At 41.0% G+C, this 19,744-nt stretch overlaps 1 protein-coding gene across 12 annotated transcripts in view; it reads right to left on the reverse strand.

Moving 5' to 3' along the window:
• NEBL (nebulette) overlaps positions 1-19,744 on the reverse strand; it is a 395,196-nt gene that overhangs the window by 62,203 nt on the left and 313,249 nt on the right. For 7 of the 12 annotated variants that reach the window (XM_089311550.1, XM_089311554.1, XM_089311549.1 and 4 more), the window contains 5 exons: positions 17,666-17,767; positions 16,611-16,712; positions 8,292-8,405; positions 6,671-6,775; positions 2,497-2,601 (listed from right to left, as the gene is read on the reverse strand). The exons of 2 other annotated variants lie outside the window; for them this stretch is intronic. In XM_089311550.1, coding sequence (XP_089167676.1) covers positions 2,497-2,601; positions 6,671-6,775; positions 8,292-8,405; positions 16,611-16,712; positions 17,666-17,767 — 528 coding nt within the window. The remainder of the gene's footprint in view (positions 1-2,496; positions 2,602-6,670; positions 6,776-8,291; positions 8,406-16,610; positions 16,713-17,665; positions 17,768-19,744) is intronic. 3 more of the 12 variants (XM_089311553.1, XM_008268286.5, XM_089311552.1) reach the window with 2 other exon arrangements.

The following is a 19,744-nucleotide window of genomic DNA, read 5'->3' on the forward strand; positions in this document are numbered from 1 at the left end:
ACCAGGACAAGAACTGGCACCCATATAGATACTGATGGTGCAGGTAGAGGCTTAGCCCACTACGCCACAGCACCAGCGTCCAGGACAATATTTTTGAATCATGACTAAAACACACACATGCACACAAACCTTGTATGGGATTTCTTTCATTTTCACTTTGAATTATAATAGCATATTGTGAATTCTTTATTTCAACTACAGTCTATTTTTATCTCATTTCTGTTTATATGAGCAACATTTTCCTTTTTAAAATGTTTTATTTATTTACTTGCAGGGCAGAGGGACAGAGAGGGGAGAGGCTGGGGAGGGGGAGGATTTCCCATCCATTGGTTCACCCCCCCAGTTGCCCAATAGCTGGAGGAGGGCCAGTCCCAAAACCAGGAGCTGGGAATAAAATCCAGGTCTCCTATGTGGTTGGCAGGAACCTGCACACCAGGGTCTGCATTGGCAGGAAGCTGGGGTCAGCAGCCACATCCAGGCATCAAGTCCAGGTACTCCAGTGTGGAGCATGGGCATCTTAACCACTAGGCTAAACACTCGCTCCCCTGGGTAATGCTTTCGCTCTCCTGAAAACAGAAACTAAAACTCATGTCAGCTATCAGAGAGGCTGGCTTTGGGACAATATATCTTTTTAAAATTAAATTCACGGAAATTTTTACTATGACTCACCTCATTCAGAAATGCATTATTAAAATTCTTATATTTGAACATTATAAAATTATTTAAGTTGTATAATAATGATGAGGATAATGAAAACAACCCAAAAGAGGTTTTTCAATACTTAGAACTCTGTGGTTAAAACGCACCACATATAAGTGGCAGTGCTGTGGTGCAGTGGGATAAACTGCCACTTCGGACACCGATATCCCATATCGGAATGCTGATTTGACTCCTGGCTGCTCTGCTCCCAATTCAGCTTCCTGTTGATGAACCTGGGAAGGCGGTGGAAGATGGTCCAAGTGCTTGGGCTCCTGCCACTCACGTGGGAGACATGGATAGAGTTCCTGGCTCCTAGCTTCGATCTGACCCAGCCCTGGATGATGTGGGCGTTTGTGGAGTGAGCCAGCAGATGGAAAACCTCACTCTCTCTCTCTCTTTCTCTCTTTGCCTCTGTCTCTGTCTCTCTCACTCTCTCTGATGCTCTGCCTTTCAGGTAAATAAATCTTACATAATGAATTTTAGATGTCTACTTGTAGATGTATTTTTGCTGCAGAGAAGTATGAGAGAATGATCAATAAAATGTTGAAAGTGTAGAATACACTACAGACAGACAGTTATGAAAAAAAAAATGAAACAAAAATAAGAATTTAGGCACCAGCATTGTGGTACAGTAGGTCAAGCTGCCACTTGCACCACCAGCATCCCACGTGAGAACTGGCTTAAGACCTGGTTGCTCCAGTTATGATCCATCTTCCTGTTAATGAGCTGGGAAAGCAGAAGATAGCCCAAGCATTCAGGCCCCTGCCACCCATGTCAGAGACCTGGATGGAGACCCAGGCTCCCAGCTTCAGCCGATCCTGCCCTGTTGTTACAACCATTTAAGGAGTGAACCAGCAGGTGGAAGATCGATCTCTCTCTCTCTCTCTCTCCCTCTATCTCTCCCTTTTTCTCTAACTCTGCCGTTCAAATAAATAAATAAATCTTTAAAAAAATAATTTAAAGAGAAAAAAATGCATATATCCAAACTTTAAAGGGGGTCTATTTTATATGTTTTTAATGTAAAAGGATGGTGAAGGTGAACTCATTAAGCAATTCATGTTCCACAGAATTCATTTAAAAGATTGATGTAAAATTTTCTCTTAAAAGATGCTAGAAATGACATGTTTTGCAACTATCTCAACTCAAGAATTTAAAAATGGATATTAGCTTTAAAGTTGTATTAGGGAGATCTTTTCTCAAGTTTTTTCAGGGGGTAGATGGAGTTTCAGGGGTGGAAGCAACGTTGATGTAGAACACAGCGGGAGCATCGTTTTCCCTTTCTGATAACATTTCTACATCACAGCCAACCTGGCAACTGGTAAATTAATGTTGTACCTCCAAACAACAAATCGGCATGCTAAACACACTTAAGCCAGCATGACATTTGACCATAATTCAGTTAATTCCTGTATTCCAGACTTTGAATTACGTGAAGTAGCTATTATTTTATGCAATGTGTTTATATGGAAATATGGTCAAACTCCCCTGAACCAGTAAACCACAGGTGGGGAACATTTTTCTTGCCAAAGGCCATTTGCATATTTATCACATCATTTGCAGGCCATACAATATTATCAACTTAAAAATTAGCCTGTAAAAAAATTGCTTTGGCAAGGTCAGACCAAATGAGGCCCCAGGGCCAGACGTTCCTCACCCCTGTTTGTAAACATAGGGAAGATAGTGTTGGGAGACTTTCTAAAGCAATATTAGCTGCCTCAGAATCTGCTCTCAGCAAAGGCACATTGTCAGCAGAGGGTCCCAGCAGGAGGGGAGGGGGCTCACCCATCAAGTGCATACCTGGCTCTGGAGGGTGGCAGTGCCTCTGTGGTGCAGGTGTTCGGTGGCCTCGGCATCAAAATGATACATGCCTTTGTTTTCCTCAAAAAACTTTTTATATTCACGCTGAAATACAGAACATGAAAGGAAACTTTAGGGAAAAAGAGACTGGTTCCAGTAATTACGTAACTTAGGAATGCAAACTGGACCACGCAAGCCACCAAGAGCTGCAAAGCTGTGATCAAGGCCCCGGGTGTAGCCAGCGGGCATGGCGATCTCCGACTCTGGGAGCAGCAGACACACGCAAGCTAGGCCAGCTCTGGTTGCTCAATGAGACCAGCATGGGACACACTCAGGGTACGAGAGGCCGGGGCCCTAACGCAGCGTGAAAGGTATTTGCACAGCAGGAGCGGCCACGGGAGACCTGGTGGCAAAGTGGGCAGGATAAAAGTGAGGCGCCCTGGCTGGACACATCTAGTGCCCATGGGAGAGAAGGAAAGAACACGGGAACAGGGAGCTGGAGACAAGGCAGAAAAACACTCCTGCACAGAGATCTGTGGTCACAGGGAATATGAGACTATTCCCTGAGAAATGATTTGACTAATTTTTCCCAAAGGAAAGGATAGGAGTTGCTTGGGAGACAATTTGAGGAATCTGAGTATAGGCAGTTGGATTTTTAAGGTGTAGAAACTGCCTATATGTAGACACAGAGAGAAAACGGTGAATTTGGAAGAGATCGGAACAGACTGGAAGGCCAAGTTTGGCAACTGCAGGACTCCAAATACAACAGCAGTAAGGCAGAAATTGCCTCATGGTTCCTATCCCGGACACCGAGTTATTCTGCACTATTTGGAAAATACTTCAGAGGTAAACAGTAGCTCTAGAGACTCAAGGTTGCAGAGACTCAATGAGCTAAAACTGGTTGTTCGTTAGGCAATGGGTTTCAGGAGAAATGACACTCTTACACAGAGTGGAAGGGCACATGAGCAGCATTTGAGAGGCAGCAGGAAAGAGCTGGCCAGGCTCCAGAGTTCTGGGAGTGAAGGGGGTGGGGTGGGAGGTCCCAGAGACCTGCCACACAAGAGCTGCTGCTCCCTGGACCACAGCGGGGAGCCCAGAATCAAGTGTATCCTCCCAATCAGAGAGCAAAGACGTGTGTCCCCCAGACTGTAACCAGAACAAAATGAGGGAAGAAAAAGAGGAGGAAAAGTCACGGCTGTTCACTAGCACATCTTGGCCAAAGAGAACAAATTCTAAATGCTGACCCCTCTACCAATTTAACAACAAAAAACAGAAACAAAAACCTCAAAAGATAACACAGTTGAAGATTTCATAACTTGATTAGAAGTTATTTTATAATAGACACTAAGATAATCATGACTTGAAGGTAAGGAGCTAGAACAAATTCCATTACTAAGCTAAAATCCAGGACCAATAAAGCCTAGCATATAGTCTGGAGTAACAGATATACACTAAGAAAGGTCAATGAAAGGTTGTTCCCAGGAAAATTATCATTCAAGTTATAAAAATTTCAGAAATACCTATTTAAAAAACAACCAAAACATAACAAAAAAAATCTGTTTGTACTAAGAGCTGCAGAAGAAATTTCTAACGCCCCAGCTTATTTTTCTATATCCTAGTCTCTGTTGCCTCCTAGTGGGAGATACACAGAGTTACACACATTGGAGTTTTAATTTATGTAAAATTATGAAACAGGTGGAAAAGTAGGAGAGTTCCACTTCCAGAGCAAAATATTGCCTTAAAATTTTAATTAGTATGGCTGTACAACTCATAACCATTTGTTTCACTCTACACACTCACACTGAAATGAAAAGAATTCTGACGAATACCAAGACATTTAAAGAATCTTCAAAAAAAAACCAGCTGTTTATAACAAACTGACAACTGATTTTGGCAGAATGTTTAGTGCACAATCTCTTAATGTTTTAATAAAATTGTTTCCTTTATAAATAGATAAAATTTGAACTATCTTTACATTAAAAAATTTAAAAGGCCATTCTAATATATAATAACTTTGAGCCAAAGTATTACTGAACAAATTGAATTAGTAGATACTGCTAAGTACTAAATGTCTTGAATCTTAAATTCTGTCTCCGATTGTGGGTGTTGGGCTGGCTGTCGAGATACACGCGTCCCACACTGAGGTGTCTGGGTGTCGTGCCCAAGCTCTGCGCCTGACACCAGCTTCCTGCTCATGCAGACCCTAGTAGCAGCAGTGATGGCTCAATCATGGGGTTCCTGTCAACCAAGGTGGGAGACCCAGACTGAGGTCTGGCTGCTGGTTTTGGCCCCCAGGTCTTGGTGGGCACTTGGGCAATGAACCAGCTCTTCCCCATCCTCTTCATGCCTCTCAAATAAATTGAAAGCAATTTTCAGAAAGTGATCATTGAATCACCATTTTTTTTTTGATGGAGAAAAAAACTGATCTAGAAGAAATCATTACCTGGATAAAGATTTAAACTTTATAAATGGTGCATCAAGTAAGGGTATCACGTGGCTTTGCTAATTTGTCTCTGTCGAAGAGTTGAGAGAAATAATTGTAACCATTATCATAAAACTAAGGCCAACACTCTTGAAAGAAATATTGCCTATGAGTGGCACACAGGCTTCCAGTTAACCAAATTTTTAACATTACCACCATGGTTGTTTTGTTCACTTATCTACACACAAATCCCCAGGTTCCTAGGAAATTTAACCCAAGTGTGAAGAGAGACTAGCCAAGGGCAGATCCCACTGAGATGATGAAAACTAGATGCCAAAGACAGAATGCAGAGAAATGTAGAGGGCTCAGGGAACAGAAACACATCGCTTTCAGAAGCATGCCTGTGGGCTGTGGAGAAAAACATGGGCTGAAAGTAGAGACACTCAGGGAACAGAAGGATGAACACTGAAATGGCAGGAAGACATGGCGGAGTGTCCTGGACCTGAGTGTCAATCCTGAGCCCGCCCATGTCCCTCTCACTGCCATTCCTTGCTTAACAGACCAGAAAGAATGATGTACTACTTTTCATCCAAGAACCGGTGCTTTAGAAAAATAAATAAATAAATAAAATAAAAACAGAAATCTTGGCACGTATGAATTATTTGCATGCAGAATATATTTCTTTTTTCTTTTTTTTTTTTTAATTTTTGACAGGCAGAGTGGACAGTGAGAGAGAGAGAAAGAGAGAGACAGAGAGAAAGGTCTTCCTTTACTGTTGGTTCACCCTCCAATGCATGCAGAATATATTTCAAGAAAGATGCCATGGCAATGATGTTCACAAAATAATGAAAAGATTTTCAGTACAGCAAAGCTAAGACATTTCTAAAACGGAACTGAAGCTGGGTCTCACTGTTCAGGCGTCTGGGAACTCAGCGTGGACTACAGATTTTTCAATCAATGGCTCTGGGCGCCCCGCACTGAGACCAGTGTCTGCACTTATTCCCAGGTTTTGCCAGACAGGTGCTCTCCATGGAGTCTGTAGATACTCAATAAGTTAGGATCATTTTGAGTGAGTGGTTAGTAAAACAGGCATGGAGATAACTGGAGGTTAACTTTTAGCTCAGGGGTTTCCTGTGATGGACAAAAGGGAGCCACCCGTGGCCCAGGAGCATCCATTCTGAGAACAGGTAAAGTCAGGGACCAGACACCCAGCATCCAGAAGGGTGACTGACTGCAGGGGCAGCAAACAAAATATTTCTGCCAGGACACGATGAACTCACTCTGCCCTCCAGGCTGCCTTGACAGACAGCACAGAAGCAGCACAAGACTCAAATACAATGTCACTGTCACATGGATGTCTTTTGGAGAAAACACAATTGGGGTTAAGGTAAATTTTTCATGCTGCTGATGGCACATTAGACGTCCTGGTCTCACCTGAATAAAATAAAAGACACACAACTCTAACCCTGAGCTTCAGGGGCTTCAGTCTAAGACAGACGAAGAAAGGGTGAAGAAGAAAGTCACACACTTCGAAGTGCAGCTGCATTCACAATACCAAGAGCTAAAAAGAACCCATCTGCAAAGCGGCAGCTTGGGTGGCATTTATGCAAACAGAGCACTGCTGGTTAAGGAGTGAGTTCTCAGGGAGAAGTGACACACAGGCAGGAAGCAGGTGAGCTCCGGAGCACCGCAGGCACACTGGCTTCCGGGAGCCACAGGCCATCTACAGTTGCCTTCAGACAACCCACTTACTCCACTGAGCATTTTGCTGGCTTTCAGAGCATGGTCTAAAAACAACAAATTTGGGAGATCTGAAACTGGAACGTGCATATTTTGAATGTCTTTCTTGTACTTCACCTATGAAAATAACATGGAAACAAAATACCATCTAGGAAAACAAAATGTTATGCTTTTGCATTATTGCCATTATGTCTAACAAATCATAGAGCAGTACTCTCTGGTGGCAAATTAACAGACGACATTACAAGTGGCCACTAGGTGGTGCTAATTTACTACTGAATGAGTAAAGAAACGCTTTCCATGGACTGAAAAACGCTGTATTTTGACAAACTCTTTTGTTGTTTACATATTCAGAGAGGGTGATGTTACTAGAACTAAATAATTTTTATGGAAACTCTGTTTCAAAAAATAAATGGAATAGCCATTTTGTTGTAGAAATTACTACAGTATTCCAAATGTGCTTTTTGGTGATATTAAACTTTTGGCGTTTTTCATTCATTGCCCTATAGATTTTTTTTAAACTGCTTCAGAAATATAGTCTAAGTAATGATAATAATAAAATGTTTAAATAGCAAAAATGTTGAGCATTTACTATGTGCCAGATGCTTTTCTAAATATTTGTCTCTACTAAATACTTAACCTCCACAACTCTAATAGGTAGGTAATTTAAGCGTCCCCATTTCACGGATGAGGAAACCGAAACTCAGAAAGATGAAGGCCTAGTATGCGGTAGGACAGGATCTGAATGCAGGCAATAGGATTCTGAACCTGGAGCATTCCGCCCTGTGCTCTGGGCTCCGTTACGTATATTTCATCTATTTCCTTTATTTTTGTACACGCCCCCAACACACAAAATAAGCAAATAACAAATATAAATCATTCTGAACATTAATGAAAGCAAGATATAAACTAAGTCCCCAGGTGACCAGAGGAGCTGATAGGTTGGGTTTAAATGATCTAACTAAGCAAAGTTGGATGATATTTACTTTTCAGACTTGACGGTGTATTCTATATATTTTCAACATCAGCAAAGTGATCAAATTTTCAATAGTATTCAGTATTCCTTTTACACTTTTCCTATTTCTGAATAAGAATTTAAAATGTCATTTCTTAGAAGATGAATCGTTTATTTTTAAGAAACAGGAAAATAAATCTTATGAAGTGCTTCATAGCACTCAAATAGAGAAAAATGAAACTAAACCATTGGAAGGACAGTTTCTCAGACTTTCTCTCTGATAGACCCAATGTACCAGGTAGTTCTCGACAACAAGGCCACTTCCACGGTATAAGTACTTCAGTGAACTGCTGTCCTAACCACTAATTTGTGATAATACACACTTCTTTTCTGCAAAGCTTTGTAATAAATGTCTACTCTTGAGTAGACATAATAATTTTATTCTCAATTCTATTTCTGCTTATTAACTAATTACTAATCAGTAACCATTAATAGTAAATTATGATAATAGATTTTTTTCAAAAAAAACTTCAGGAAAATGTGCTTCACTGTATTCAACTACTCATTATGTAGAAATTGCATGATCTTCATTAAGTATCAGTAATTACAACACAGTCGATTCTAAGAAAACAAGAATCAAAAGATATTGAGAATAATTTTCTCTGAATCACAACTTACATTGCTTGCCAGCGTGGTGGCAAGCTGACTTTGCCTAAAAGCTGCACTTTCAAGTGGGTTGTAGTGATGCTTCTTGTCCTTCATTTCATTATCAAATTTTTCTTTGTATTTAATCTGTCATAAAAAAATAGGTCACATTAAACACTACATTTTCAATTAAAAGGAACATATTTGATTTTCAAGTAGATCAAATAAAAACTACCTTAAAAATGAATACTAGCCAAGTTTAGATTTCTTGTTATCCACTCTCTATAAAGCTTAATTAGGCAGAAATGTTAAATTAAAAAAAAACCCTACTTGAACATTGATCATAAATGCAATTAGGCATGAACTCAAATCCTATTAACAAGAATTATGCACTAAAATATCAAGATTTTTAAGTGTCAGTTTCCATTTCGATATTGCTATAATCTATGATCAGTTAGAAACTAAGGCCTCACATGTCTTAAGAGACACCACATTTAGAAAATGGATTCTAGACTCCAGAATTTGGTGAATTTGGACATGAATTTTCCTAAGGGAATGATTCCTAACAACAGTCATGGTTTCTAATCATTATTTTCCTCATCATTTCCTATCATTCATTTGTTTAAAAAATCATTTTTAGGAATCACATTTTCCAGAATGTCCTGGGCCAATTTAATGCCACTTTTTTAGTTTCTCTGCTTTAACACCACAATTTATTCAACAGAAAACTGTTGCCAATATTCACTCTAAATTATTTTCGCTTTTTAAAGTATTCTTAGGACAACCAAAAAAAAATTACCAACTTTTGTAAAAACTATATTTTTTACCTCCATGATAGAGAAATACGTGAACATATATGATGACTATTTGGAGTATATTTACTGGTTCTACCAAAAAACCCTGCATACCTATACCCTCTGAATCCTGTAGCCAGGAAAGCCTGTACAGACTCCAAAAGCAAGGTGCTTTGGTCTCTTACACTGTTCTAGCAGTATTCCAGATCTAAGACTATTTTGTTTTCTCACAGCATCCTCATAGCTGCACCTTCCTTCAGATATCTTACAGCTCCGTCCAGCAGAACCTCGGGGAGAGGCAGTCTGGGAAGGCTTACGTCATCGGTTTTAACTGAGTGTGCACAGCATGGCCCTCCTCCGGGAGGGGTGTGTGTGGAATCCTGGTAAGACCAAGTGTTTGAGAAACATTTCAAGATGGTTCACGGGAGGTAATTCTTTTGCTGTGGTTCCATTTGATAAGAAGTTTCCCAAGTTCACTTTGCCTTATAAATGTATTCTGAAGTGTTGACATGAGGGAAGGGTATCGTGGCACCAGTGGGTTAGGCAGCTTCTCAGAACACCCACATCTCACATCAGAGTGCTGGTGTGAGTCCTGGCTGCACCACTGCTAATACACCTGAGGAGGCAGCAGATGATGGCCCAAGTACTTGGGAGAGCCGATTGGAGTTCCTGACTCCTGGCTTTGGCTTACTGTAGCCCCAGCTGCTGTAGGCCTCTGGGGAATGAACCCGTGGGCACGAGATCCACTCCCTCCACTCCCCTGTCAAATGCCTTTCAAATAAAAAAAAAAATCTGTGAGAATTAATACATTAATGTAATAGTATGACCCATCAAAAAAAACACTGATTTTTAAAATTATTTTACATCTTAGAATCAGGGATGTTGTCCTGAACGGAAGGAATTCAGGCTCCCTTCACTACTTCACACAGCAGCTGGGCTCACAACAAAAGCACTCCCTGCCTGGCCCTCTCCTAACCACGATCCCCTCTAGTCCCTTGAACACCCCCCTTTTAATTGCTGCGCCTTTTCTAGCCTTTCAGTACCTAGCAGGGTGGGGAACCGTTTTTCTGCCAAGGGGTCATTTGGGTATTTGTAACGTCATTCATTCACAGGCCATACAAAATGATCAACTTAATAATAAGCCTGATGGAGATGTACTGAATTCCAAGTCCCACCTGCAGTTGCCCTGTGATCTCACAGGGCCGGACCCAGTGATCTCTCAGGCTGGATGTTCCCCACCCCTGGGCCCTACAGGGTTTCCACTCAACAACCACAGCACCCTCTAACTGATGTGCACTTGAATGACTCTTCGCCTTAGCCAGATTCACCAACACCCTCCACTCAAGGAGCTGAACGCTCTCCCTGCTGACCACCCTGCAGCGAAGGCTCTCCACTGGGATCGACCGGGATCTGCAGAACTGGCCAATGACACACACGCTCCACATTCTGCCCTGTTCTCGAGCTATGGTTCACACATCTGAGTGTGCCCCTCCCTCCTTCCCACTCACACCTCCAGAGACATGAGGCAATGCTTTTCTTTGTCCACAACTGGTTACCTGACCATGGAGCACAACACATCCTTCCAGTTTTAAGATCATTTGAGAAAAGGAGAAACGGGCATTTGTTTTAAGACATATGTCATCCCTTACACCTAGTTCAACTGTGTTGGAAACAAATGAACAAATTACTCCCCGTGACTGACTTTATCTACATTTATGAACATCATGCCCAGTAGTCCTGATAATGATCATCTTTTAAAAATAAAATACAGGATAGGTATATAGGCTCTAAGTCCTACGAGTTTTCTAAACAGTTTTAGAAAACTTGACTGGACTTCCAGAGGCCCACATTAGGGTAAACACTGGGACTATTAAGTTCCGAGGATATAATTTACATCACCTCCTCGTAACAGCATCTGCACAGAGCAGTGTGTCCATGGTAGGAAGCCCAGGTGTACTGGGCTTCACTATGACATTACCAAGAGCAGCAAAGACAGAAACATAAGCAGACCCTGGATGAAAACTTTGCATCCTAGCCATACAGACAAACTTTACAAAAGAAATGGAAAATGTAGTAAGTGTATCATAATTATCTTTAAAAAGTCAGCCATAACATGAGGCTGCATATCTAAGCATCAATTCCCTCCAGTTTTGGATGAAATTAAATTGAAAGTTGTCAACAAAGAGAATACATTAGATAGAACTCATCACAAAATCAACATTTTTAAAGTCTGAATTGCACACAAAATATTGTTGTCCTTATTTTCTTTACAAAATAACATCCTTCTGACTTTGCACCAAATGTTAATGATGGAGAGAAAATTTGTTAAATCAGCCTGTATACACTGATGGGCAGCCTAATGTGTGCCATTCTACAGCGGTGGATCAAAGGCACAGAAGCTGTCGCCACTGCATTTGCCGTGTGCTAACTGAAGGTGACATTTAAAACATTCACATACAAGGGCACTTTCAAAGGTTCATGGAAAATGGAATTAAAAGATGTTTATCTTGGCCCAAAAAAAATGAAATCCTTTCACATGGGGGATCTTTAGAAAGCTCATGGAAATGCATAGTATGAAAAAAGTATGCATCAATTTCATAGGTACATAATCATTACAAATTCTGGCAAAAATTATAAAGAAACAGAGCAGAGAATAAAGGGGAGGAGAGAGACACCATTTAAACTGGCAGGTCAGGGATGTGACATTTAAGCTAGCACTTGGGTGTGAGCAGGCTAGTGGAGGTAGTGTTTGCCAGGAAGGGAACATGGGAGATGCTCCAAACCAGTCAATACCCCTTTCAATTTAAGGACAATATCCCTAAATGATCACAGCCATTTGTAATGTAATTTTTAGATTTAAAACCTATTCTTATCACTATAACAAATTCAATTTTAGAATACTAATTATTATAAATACATAGAGTTTCCTTGATTATAGAACTAAGCAAAGAATCCATTCATCATGTAGATAAATTAAAGGTAACACGAGAATATATGAATATGTTCATGAATTAATCACTTTCAGAATTTTTTAAGTTGACAGTTTCAACAGTTACTATAGTTCTCCCTAAGTTCACAGAATATGTGAATTATCAAAAAAGATGGATTTCAAAATATTTTTATACTAAAATAAACTTCTCTTCTAGCTTTATTTCTCCATGAACTTTTTTGACATGTCTTAATACCTCCCTTTGAGGTAAGAGCCTTTTTTGTTGTCCTATCATGAATTAACGTATTTTAAAACAAAAAGGATATCGGTAAGCCCAAACATATCCCTAAAGTTCTTTGAGTTTCTGGAATGACATGAAGATTTTACCAGCCAAGTGGGCCTGGAGCAGGCCAGACTTCTCTGCACTGTCACCACGTTAACCTGTCCCTGTGTCGCCCTGTGCTCAATAAGGTCACTGATCACTAGTTTCTTCCCTGAAAGTGGAATCTACTCTATAGGTTTTACCGAAATGGCACAGCTGCATCCCCGTGACTACAGTGTGAAGTCACTGTGCCTTTCTACCACGTCTTTTATACAACACACGATTCCAGGTAGTGTGGAATATGGGAAGTTCTTACTTAGAAATGTAAGAGTTTCTGGGGGCCGGCACTGTGGTGTAGCAGTTTAAAGCCCTGCCCTGAAATGCCAGCATTCCATATGGGTGCAGGTTCTAGTCCCAGCTGCTCCTCCTCCGATCCAGCTCTCTGCTATGGTCTGGGAAAGCAGTAGAAGATGGTCCAAGTGCTTGGGCCCCTGCACCCAAGTGGGAGACTCAGAAGAAGCTCCTGGCTCCTGGCTTCGGATTGGCACAGCTCCGGCCACTGTGGCCATTTGGGGATTGAACCAGCAGATGGAAGACCTCTATCTATCTCTCTCCCTCTCTCTGTAACTCTTTCAAATAAATAAAATAAATCTTTAAAAAATGTTTCAAAAAAAGAGTTTCTGGAGACAGATGATGGTTACGGTAGCACAGCCTGGGAGTGTATTTGTCACTACTGAACTGTATACTTAAAAATAGTTAAGATGGTGAGTTTTAGGCTGTGTGTATTTTACTATTACAAAATGTTGGGAAAAATTAAGATGTATGAAGCTATCTCAAAAAACACAATTAAAGGATGTTTATTTTGGTGTAAAAATTTTTGAAATTCACGCACAGTATTCTCTTACTATGCATTCTGCATGAATGTGTTGAAGTTTCCTTGTAGATGAAAGGACATATTGTTCCTACCCTATAGGGTAATGGCCAAGAGTCAGAAGGGATCCACCACACAGCAGCTATGCTCCCCCCAACTTCCTGTTCAAGGCCCGCCTCTCCTGGCTCACGGCCTCTGCCATCACACTTTCATCCTGTCACTCTTACGCCTGCCCGAGTTTTATGTGGGTCCTTTGCCTTGAGTGGGGTTTTCTGTCCCTTCAAACCAACCTCGCTCAGATCTACCCACGACACAAAATAACAGGGCGCAAGATGTGCCAGGTATAAATCACATTTGCTCTCCCTTTTTTGGGGCATTTCCCCTTCTACTGATAAATTTGAGTATCTTCTAACGTGTTTATTAGAGGTTTATGTTGCTCCTTTGTGATGTGTCTGTTCACCTCAATTGATCCTTTTTCTACTGGGCTCTTGGTCTTTTATATTAGAGATATTAAAATGCTCTCTTCACATGCATCACAAATACTTTCCAAATATTTGAAGAGCCACATTCTTATATTTTAAAGAAAACTATTCTCAGGGCCAGTGCTGTGGCACCAGCATCCCACATGGGTGCTGGTTCGTGTCCTGGTTGTTCCTCTTCTGATCCAGCTCTCTGCAATGGCCTGGGAAAGCAGTGGAAAATGGCCCAAGTGCTGGGGCCCCTGCACCTGAGTGGGGGACCTAGAAGAAGCTCCTGGCTCCTGGCTTTGGATTGGCCCAGCTCCAGCCACTGGAGCCATTTGGGGAGTGAACCAGTGGATGGAAGACTTCTCTCTCCCTGCCTCTGCCTCTCTGTGTCTGTAGCTTCACCTCTCAAATAAATAAATAAATCTTTAAAAAAAAAAAAAAAGAAAATTATTGTCAGACATTTCTTTCTCTGTATAACTTAATTTATTCAACAGTTCAATTTCAAGTTTTTTTTTTTAGTTTATCTACTTTCATTTTTACTTGAAATGCAAAGAGAGAGAGAGAGAGATCTTCTATCTCCTGGTTCACTCCCCAGATGGCCTCAATGGCTGAGCTGGGCCAATCTGAAGTCAGAAGCCAGGAGCCAGGAGCCTCTCTACCAGGTCTCCCACGTGGGTGCAGGGGCCCAAGGACGTGGGCCATTTTCCACTGCTTTCCCAGGCCACAGCAGAGAGCTAAATTGGAAGTAGAGCAGCTGGGACCCAACCGCAGCCAGTAGCTTTACCCACTACACCACAGCACCGGCCCCCACAGTCAAACTTTTTTTTGTGTGTGTGTGTGACAGGCAGAGTAGACAGTGAGAGAGAGAGACAAAGAGAAAGGTCTTCCTTTGCCGTTGGTTCACCCTCCAATGGCTGCCACGGCCGGCGTGCTGCGGCCGGCGCACCGCGCTAATTTGAAGCCAGGAGCCCGGTGCTTCTCCTGGTCTCCCATGCGGTGCAGGGCCCAAGCACTTGGGCCATCCTCCACTGCACTCCCTGGCCACAGCAGAGAGCTGGCCTGGAACAGGGGCAACCGGGACAGAATCCGGTACCCCAACCAGGACTAGAACCCGGTGTGCTGGCGCTGCAGGTGGAGGATTAGCTTAGTGAGCTGTGGCGCTGGCCACACATTCAAACTTTTAAAAAGCCTGTTTAGGGGCCAGCACTGTGGCATAGTGGGTAAAACCGCCCCCCTGCAGTGCCGGCATCCCATATGGGCACTGGTTTGAGTTCCAGCTGCTCCACTTCTGATCCAGCTCTCTGCTGTGGCCTGGGAAAGCAGTAGAAGATGGCGCAAGGCTTTGGGCCTCTGCACCGGCGTGGGAGACCCAGAAGAAGCTCCTGGCTCCTGGCTTTAGATCAGCCCAGCTTTGGCCATTGCAGCCAACTGGGAAGTGAAGCAGCAGAGGGAAGAGCCCTCTCTCCCTCTGCCTCTCCTTCTCTCTCTGTGTAACTCTGACTTTCAAATAAATAAATAAATCTTTGGAAAAAAAAAAAAAGGCTGTTTAGATTCTAGTTGGAAGTGCATGAAATATGGTTTATTTTTTTTTTTGAAAAGGAGCTTAAAAATCAACTTTTGAAGAATTAACATTTTTATGATATTGAGTACTAAGACAAAAGCATAGTACACTCTTTCACATGCTCAGGTCTTACTTTATGTTCCTCAGGCAGATTTTACACCTTTCATCATTTCCATCTCTCTACTTTAAAATGTAAAGCAATTAAGACTTTTGTAACTTGAGGAATGGATATTTTCAAAGCTGAAAACACTAGAGATGTACAATTACTGTTGGATAGCATTGCTGGTGATTCTGCAGGTGCTAGCTTCTCCATTGAAAGAGTTTTTAATTTTTATATAGTCAGCACGCCTAACTCTTCTTCCACATCTCTGGATCTCTGGTCTCATTTAAGAACAATTCTGTTATTCCTATGTGATACATAAAGTCTTCTGAATGTCCTTTTTAAGATTTTAAGGTGATTTTATTGTTTATAGTCTCATCTCTAACTCACATGGAATTTATTTTTCTAATATGGTTCAATATTCAGGCCCAATTTTATTATGATGGATTGCCAGTTATGTTGGTACCATTCACTAACTAATCCAACCTTTTCTCACTCAGCTGAGTCAACACTTATCATATACTAAATGCTTATACATATTTGAACGCATTTCAGAACTCCCTAGTCTATCCTACTGATTATTTTATCTCTCTTGATACCAATCCTGTATTGATTTAATTTCATTTGTTTTCTGTTACTTACTGGTAACTCTTCACTTAACTGATTTTCATTTCCATACCTTTCAAGGCAATTCCTCTCCACACAAACCAAAAAATCATTTTATCCATATTTTTAAAAAATCTGCTGGATTCTAACTGAAATTGCTTGATATTTACACAACAATTCTGAGAATTGAAATTTTTATCTATTGAGAGCTTCAGCCAAGAACACGGCAGGTCTTCAAACTTATTTGAACTGTATTTTATACTCTTCAGTAAAAATTTAAAGTTCTCTTTGTTTTTATCACCTCTTTTTAATTTTGTATTAAATTAAAGCATTTGAAAATTGGAAAAATAATTACCAAGTTAAAAACTGTGTGCATGTGTATGTATGGTACCTAGAAATATAATCATTTAGTGTGATTATTGCTGATTTTTGAAATTCTGGGAAATGTGACAACATGGCCAAATTCACTCACTAAAAAAGGTTCAGATTTGAGACTGGAGAAAATAAATCTAATAAATTAGATTAAATTTTTCCTCTCATTGAAATTTGTTATTATGACAATCTTCTCTGAAATCATTTCAGAAACATTATCTCTGTTTATTCTTGCCATTAAAGACATTATCTAACATGAAATATTTTCCTGTGTCACTAGGAACAAAATCTATGAACACAGTCATTGCAGAGCCATCTGCACAGTCTTACTTGACTAGAAAGTTTGGAGGCTTCCACAGCGTGCCGGAAGTCTGCTCTTCCCATCACCATAGGCTCTTTATGCATTACACCTTGCCCTTTCTTATATTCTGCCTAAAACGAATAAACAAGAGGAAGGTTAAATATTTTCACTTAACAATGGAGGATTACATTGACATCAGCTCAAAATAAAATATAAGAGATCATCATCTCACTAAAATCTATCTTTACAATATATCAAATACTAAAACGTCGATGACTAAAGCAGGGATTGACTTCTGTTATACTGTTATCTAAATGAATTCAACAACTTTTTGTAATAAAATAATGACTAAGTCAAAGTATCCAGTCATAATTACCCTTGTATTTATGCATAAGTACTGAAAAAAATAGGGGAAATTTATAGATAACTGAAATTCCACCTCCTTCAAATAGATAGCTTTATGGTTTTATTTATTTTCAGGAACTGGTCTATCTTTGATTAACATGTAGTTGAATTTATTAATTACTGATTTGATTTCTAAGGTATAGTTATCCTGTTATTCAAATATTTGGTTCAAGCTAAAACATGATTTTTAGCCAGGGTTTTGAGTATATTTAAGTTAAATAGAATTAACTAAGAAAGTATCTTAGGGAAGATTTCAAAACAGTCATACTATGCTGCAAATGTACAGAAGTAGTGGTTGACAGAGGAAAATCTACACAACACACGGTGAGAACAGCTAAGCAAAATTCTTGGGAACAGGATAGGATGAGTGATCAAAGGGAACCAGATGACTAACCATCATGACTCTCAGGCTGAGATGTGCGAATGTGATCTCACACCCAAATAGTACATATTTCCTTAAAATTATGTTAACGCTAGCCACAGTCAAGTCCACGTTTGGGCGGCTTCTGTACAACACTGAATAATTTAGTCAAATGGGAAGTTCAGGGGAAAAAACAGAGATGTCATTAATGCAGATAAAATATACTAATTAAATTAACTGCACAGCTACCAAAGCTGTACTTTGTCTCCTGCAAAAAGAAGAAATCATTTCTGCTGGAGATGAAGAAAGACAAATTACATTGCTTACGATCCTGGAGATCTGAGTTGCCATCTTGATATCCGGTCTGTCAAGTTCTGCACTGTATGTGTGGGTATCCTGAATATCTTTCCTATAGGAAATCTGATCAAATGGAAGGAAAAAAAAGATATTAGTAATTTCACATAACTATTAGCCAATGTCCATAGTATTATTTATCCTCACCACAATAGAGAGCCTGTGGGGAGCAACTCGGACTATACTGTTACTGGAATTAAGACTTATTCTATGCATCTGCTCTCCCACTGTGGGGAGCAACTCGGACTATATTGTTACTGGAATTAAGACTTATTCTATGCATCTGCTCTCCCACAATATGGCGCTGGGAGAGGAGAAAACAGCTTCTACGCAGCTGCCTCCAGTTCAACCAATAAACTGTAGGACCTACTCCTGATTGGAGGAGAGCAGCGTACTCGGCGTGTGGGCAGCCGAGTTAGGATTGGCGGAGGAGGACTATAAAGGAGGAGAGAGACGGCATGCACCAGGAACATCTAAGGGGAACATCTAAGGGGAACACCTGTGCAGCCCCCGAGAGAGCCGGCCGGCGGTGTGCCACTCCCCTGCGGAAGTGGGGAATGTGGCCAGGGGGAACTGCCCTTCCACGGAGGTGGAAGGGATAGTAGCCAACCCGGGAAGAACCAGCAGCAAACCCGGGGAGGGCCGAGCAGACGAAAGAACAGCGCAGGGTCCTGTGTTGCTCCTCCACGAAGAGGGGGAGCGACAAGAGCCTACTCGCCTTAAGTTGTCTATGCTTTTTATACACAACATTTATTTGTTTATTTGGGAGGCAGAGAGACAGAGACAGACAGAACTTACACCTGCTGGTTCATCCCTCCCCTCCTCAAATGCCTAAAAATGGCCTGATGCCGGGAACTAGGAACTCAACTGAGGTCTCCCACGGGGTGGCAGGTACTTGAACTATCTCCACTGTCTCCCAGGGTCTGTATTAGCAGGAAGCTAGAATCAGGACTCAGAGTTGGAACTCAAACCTGGGTACTCTGATATGTGATGCAGGCATATTAACTGACACCTTAACCACTAGGCCAAATACCCACTCCATGCACAACGATTACCTGTATGGATATATTAATTCCTTATACTACACATGCATTTCATTATTATTACGTGTTTGAACTGGATAAATACTATCTAAGAAGTAAAAGACCAAGAACAGGGCAGAACCAATCTTCATGGCTTTTGCTTATCACTCTATTAGTATGACTTGGCATCTAACTGCATATGTTTATTTTCACACAGAATATCCTCATCAAAACGTTCAGTGTCACTCCTTAGCTGACGTAGGACGAGCCCCAGCACACAAGTACTGAGGATCACTTCTCCGGGGAAGGGTGGGGGTGCAGCTCTGTGACCCTCCTGTTTTCACTCTCTCCTTCCCAGCAGAACTCTTCAAATGCTCATGTGCAGCTACTGATGGCTTCATCATCTAATGTCACTGTGATGACATGAGCTTCCCAAACGATAACAAGCACATTGAGAATACTCTCCCTCTGATGCATATGAGACACAATCAAGCCAAAGGACAAAAATGTAGAGATTCAAATAACAAACTATAAATTCTGCTAAATGTACACTACACATTACATTGGTCATTTAGACACTCAACTGACAAATGGGAGGACAGACCAGCACTGAATTTTACAATGTCCAAAAGTCACCATCTCGCCAATCTGCTCACTTCTCAATTTCTTATTTTTAATTAATCAATTTATTTCCATTTTATTTGAAAGACATAAAGAGAAAGGCATAGAAATCTTCTAACTGCTGGTTCACTCCCCAAATACCCACAATAGCCTGGGCTAGGTCCGGCTGGAACCAGGAGCCCAGAACTCAGAGTCCCTCAACCAGAAGCCAAGGACCTATGAACTTGAGCTGTCATCTGCTGCTTCCCAGGGTGTGCAGTAGCAGATCGCTGGACTTGGAAGTAGCACAGGTACTTGGACTGAAGCATGCTGGTATTAATTATATTTTGTACAAAACAACTATTTCTAACATCATCTACAAACTTTCTGCTATGGCACTGAGAAGTACTTACTAAAAATT

This window comes from Oryctolagus cuniculus, chromosome 13 (assembly GCF_051225735.1).
Source record: "Oryctolagus cuniculus isolate XC-2025 breed Fujian yellow rabbit chromosome 13, ASM5122573v1, whole genome shotgun sequence".
Lineage (NCBI taxonomy): Eukaryota > Metazoa > Chordata > Mammalia > Lagomorpha > Leporidae > Oryctolagus > Oryctolagus cuniculus.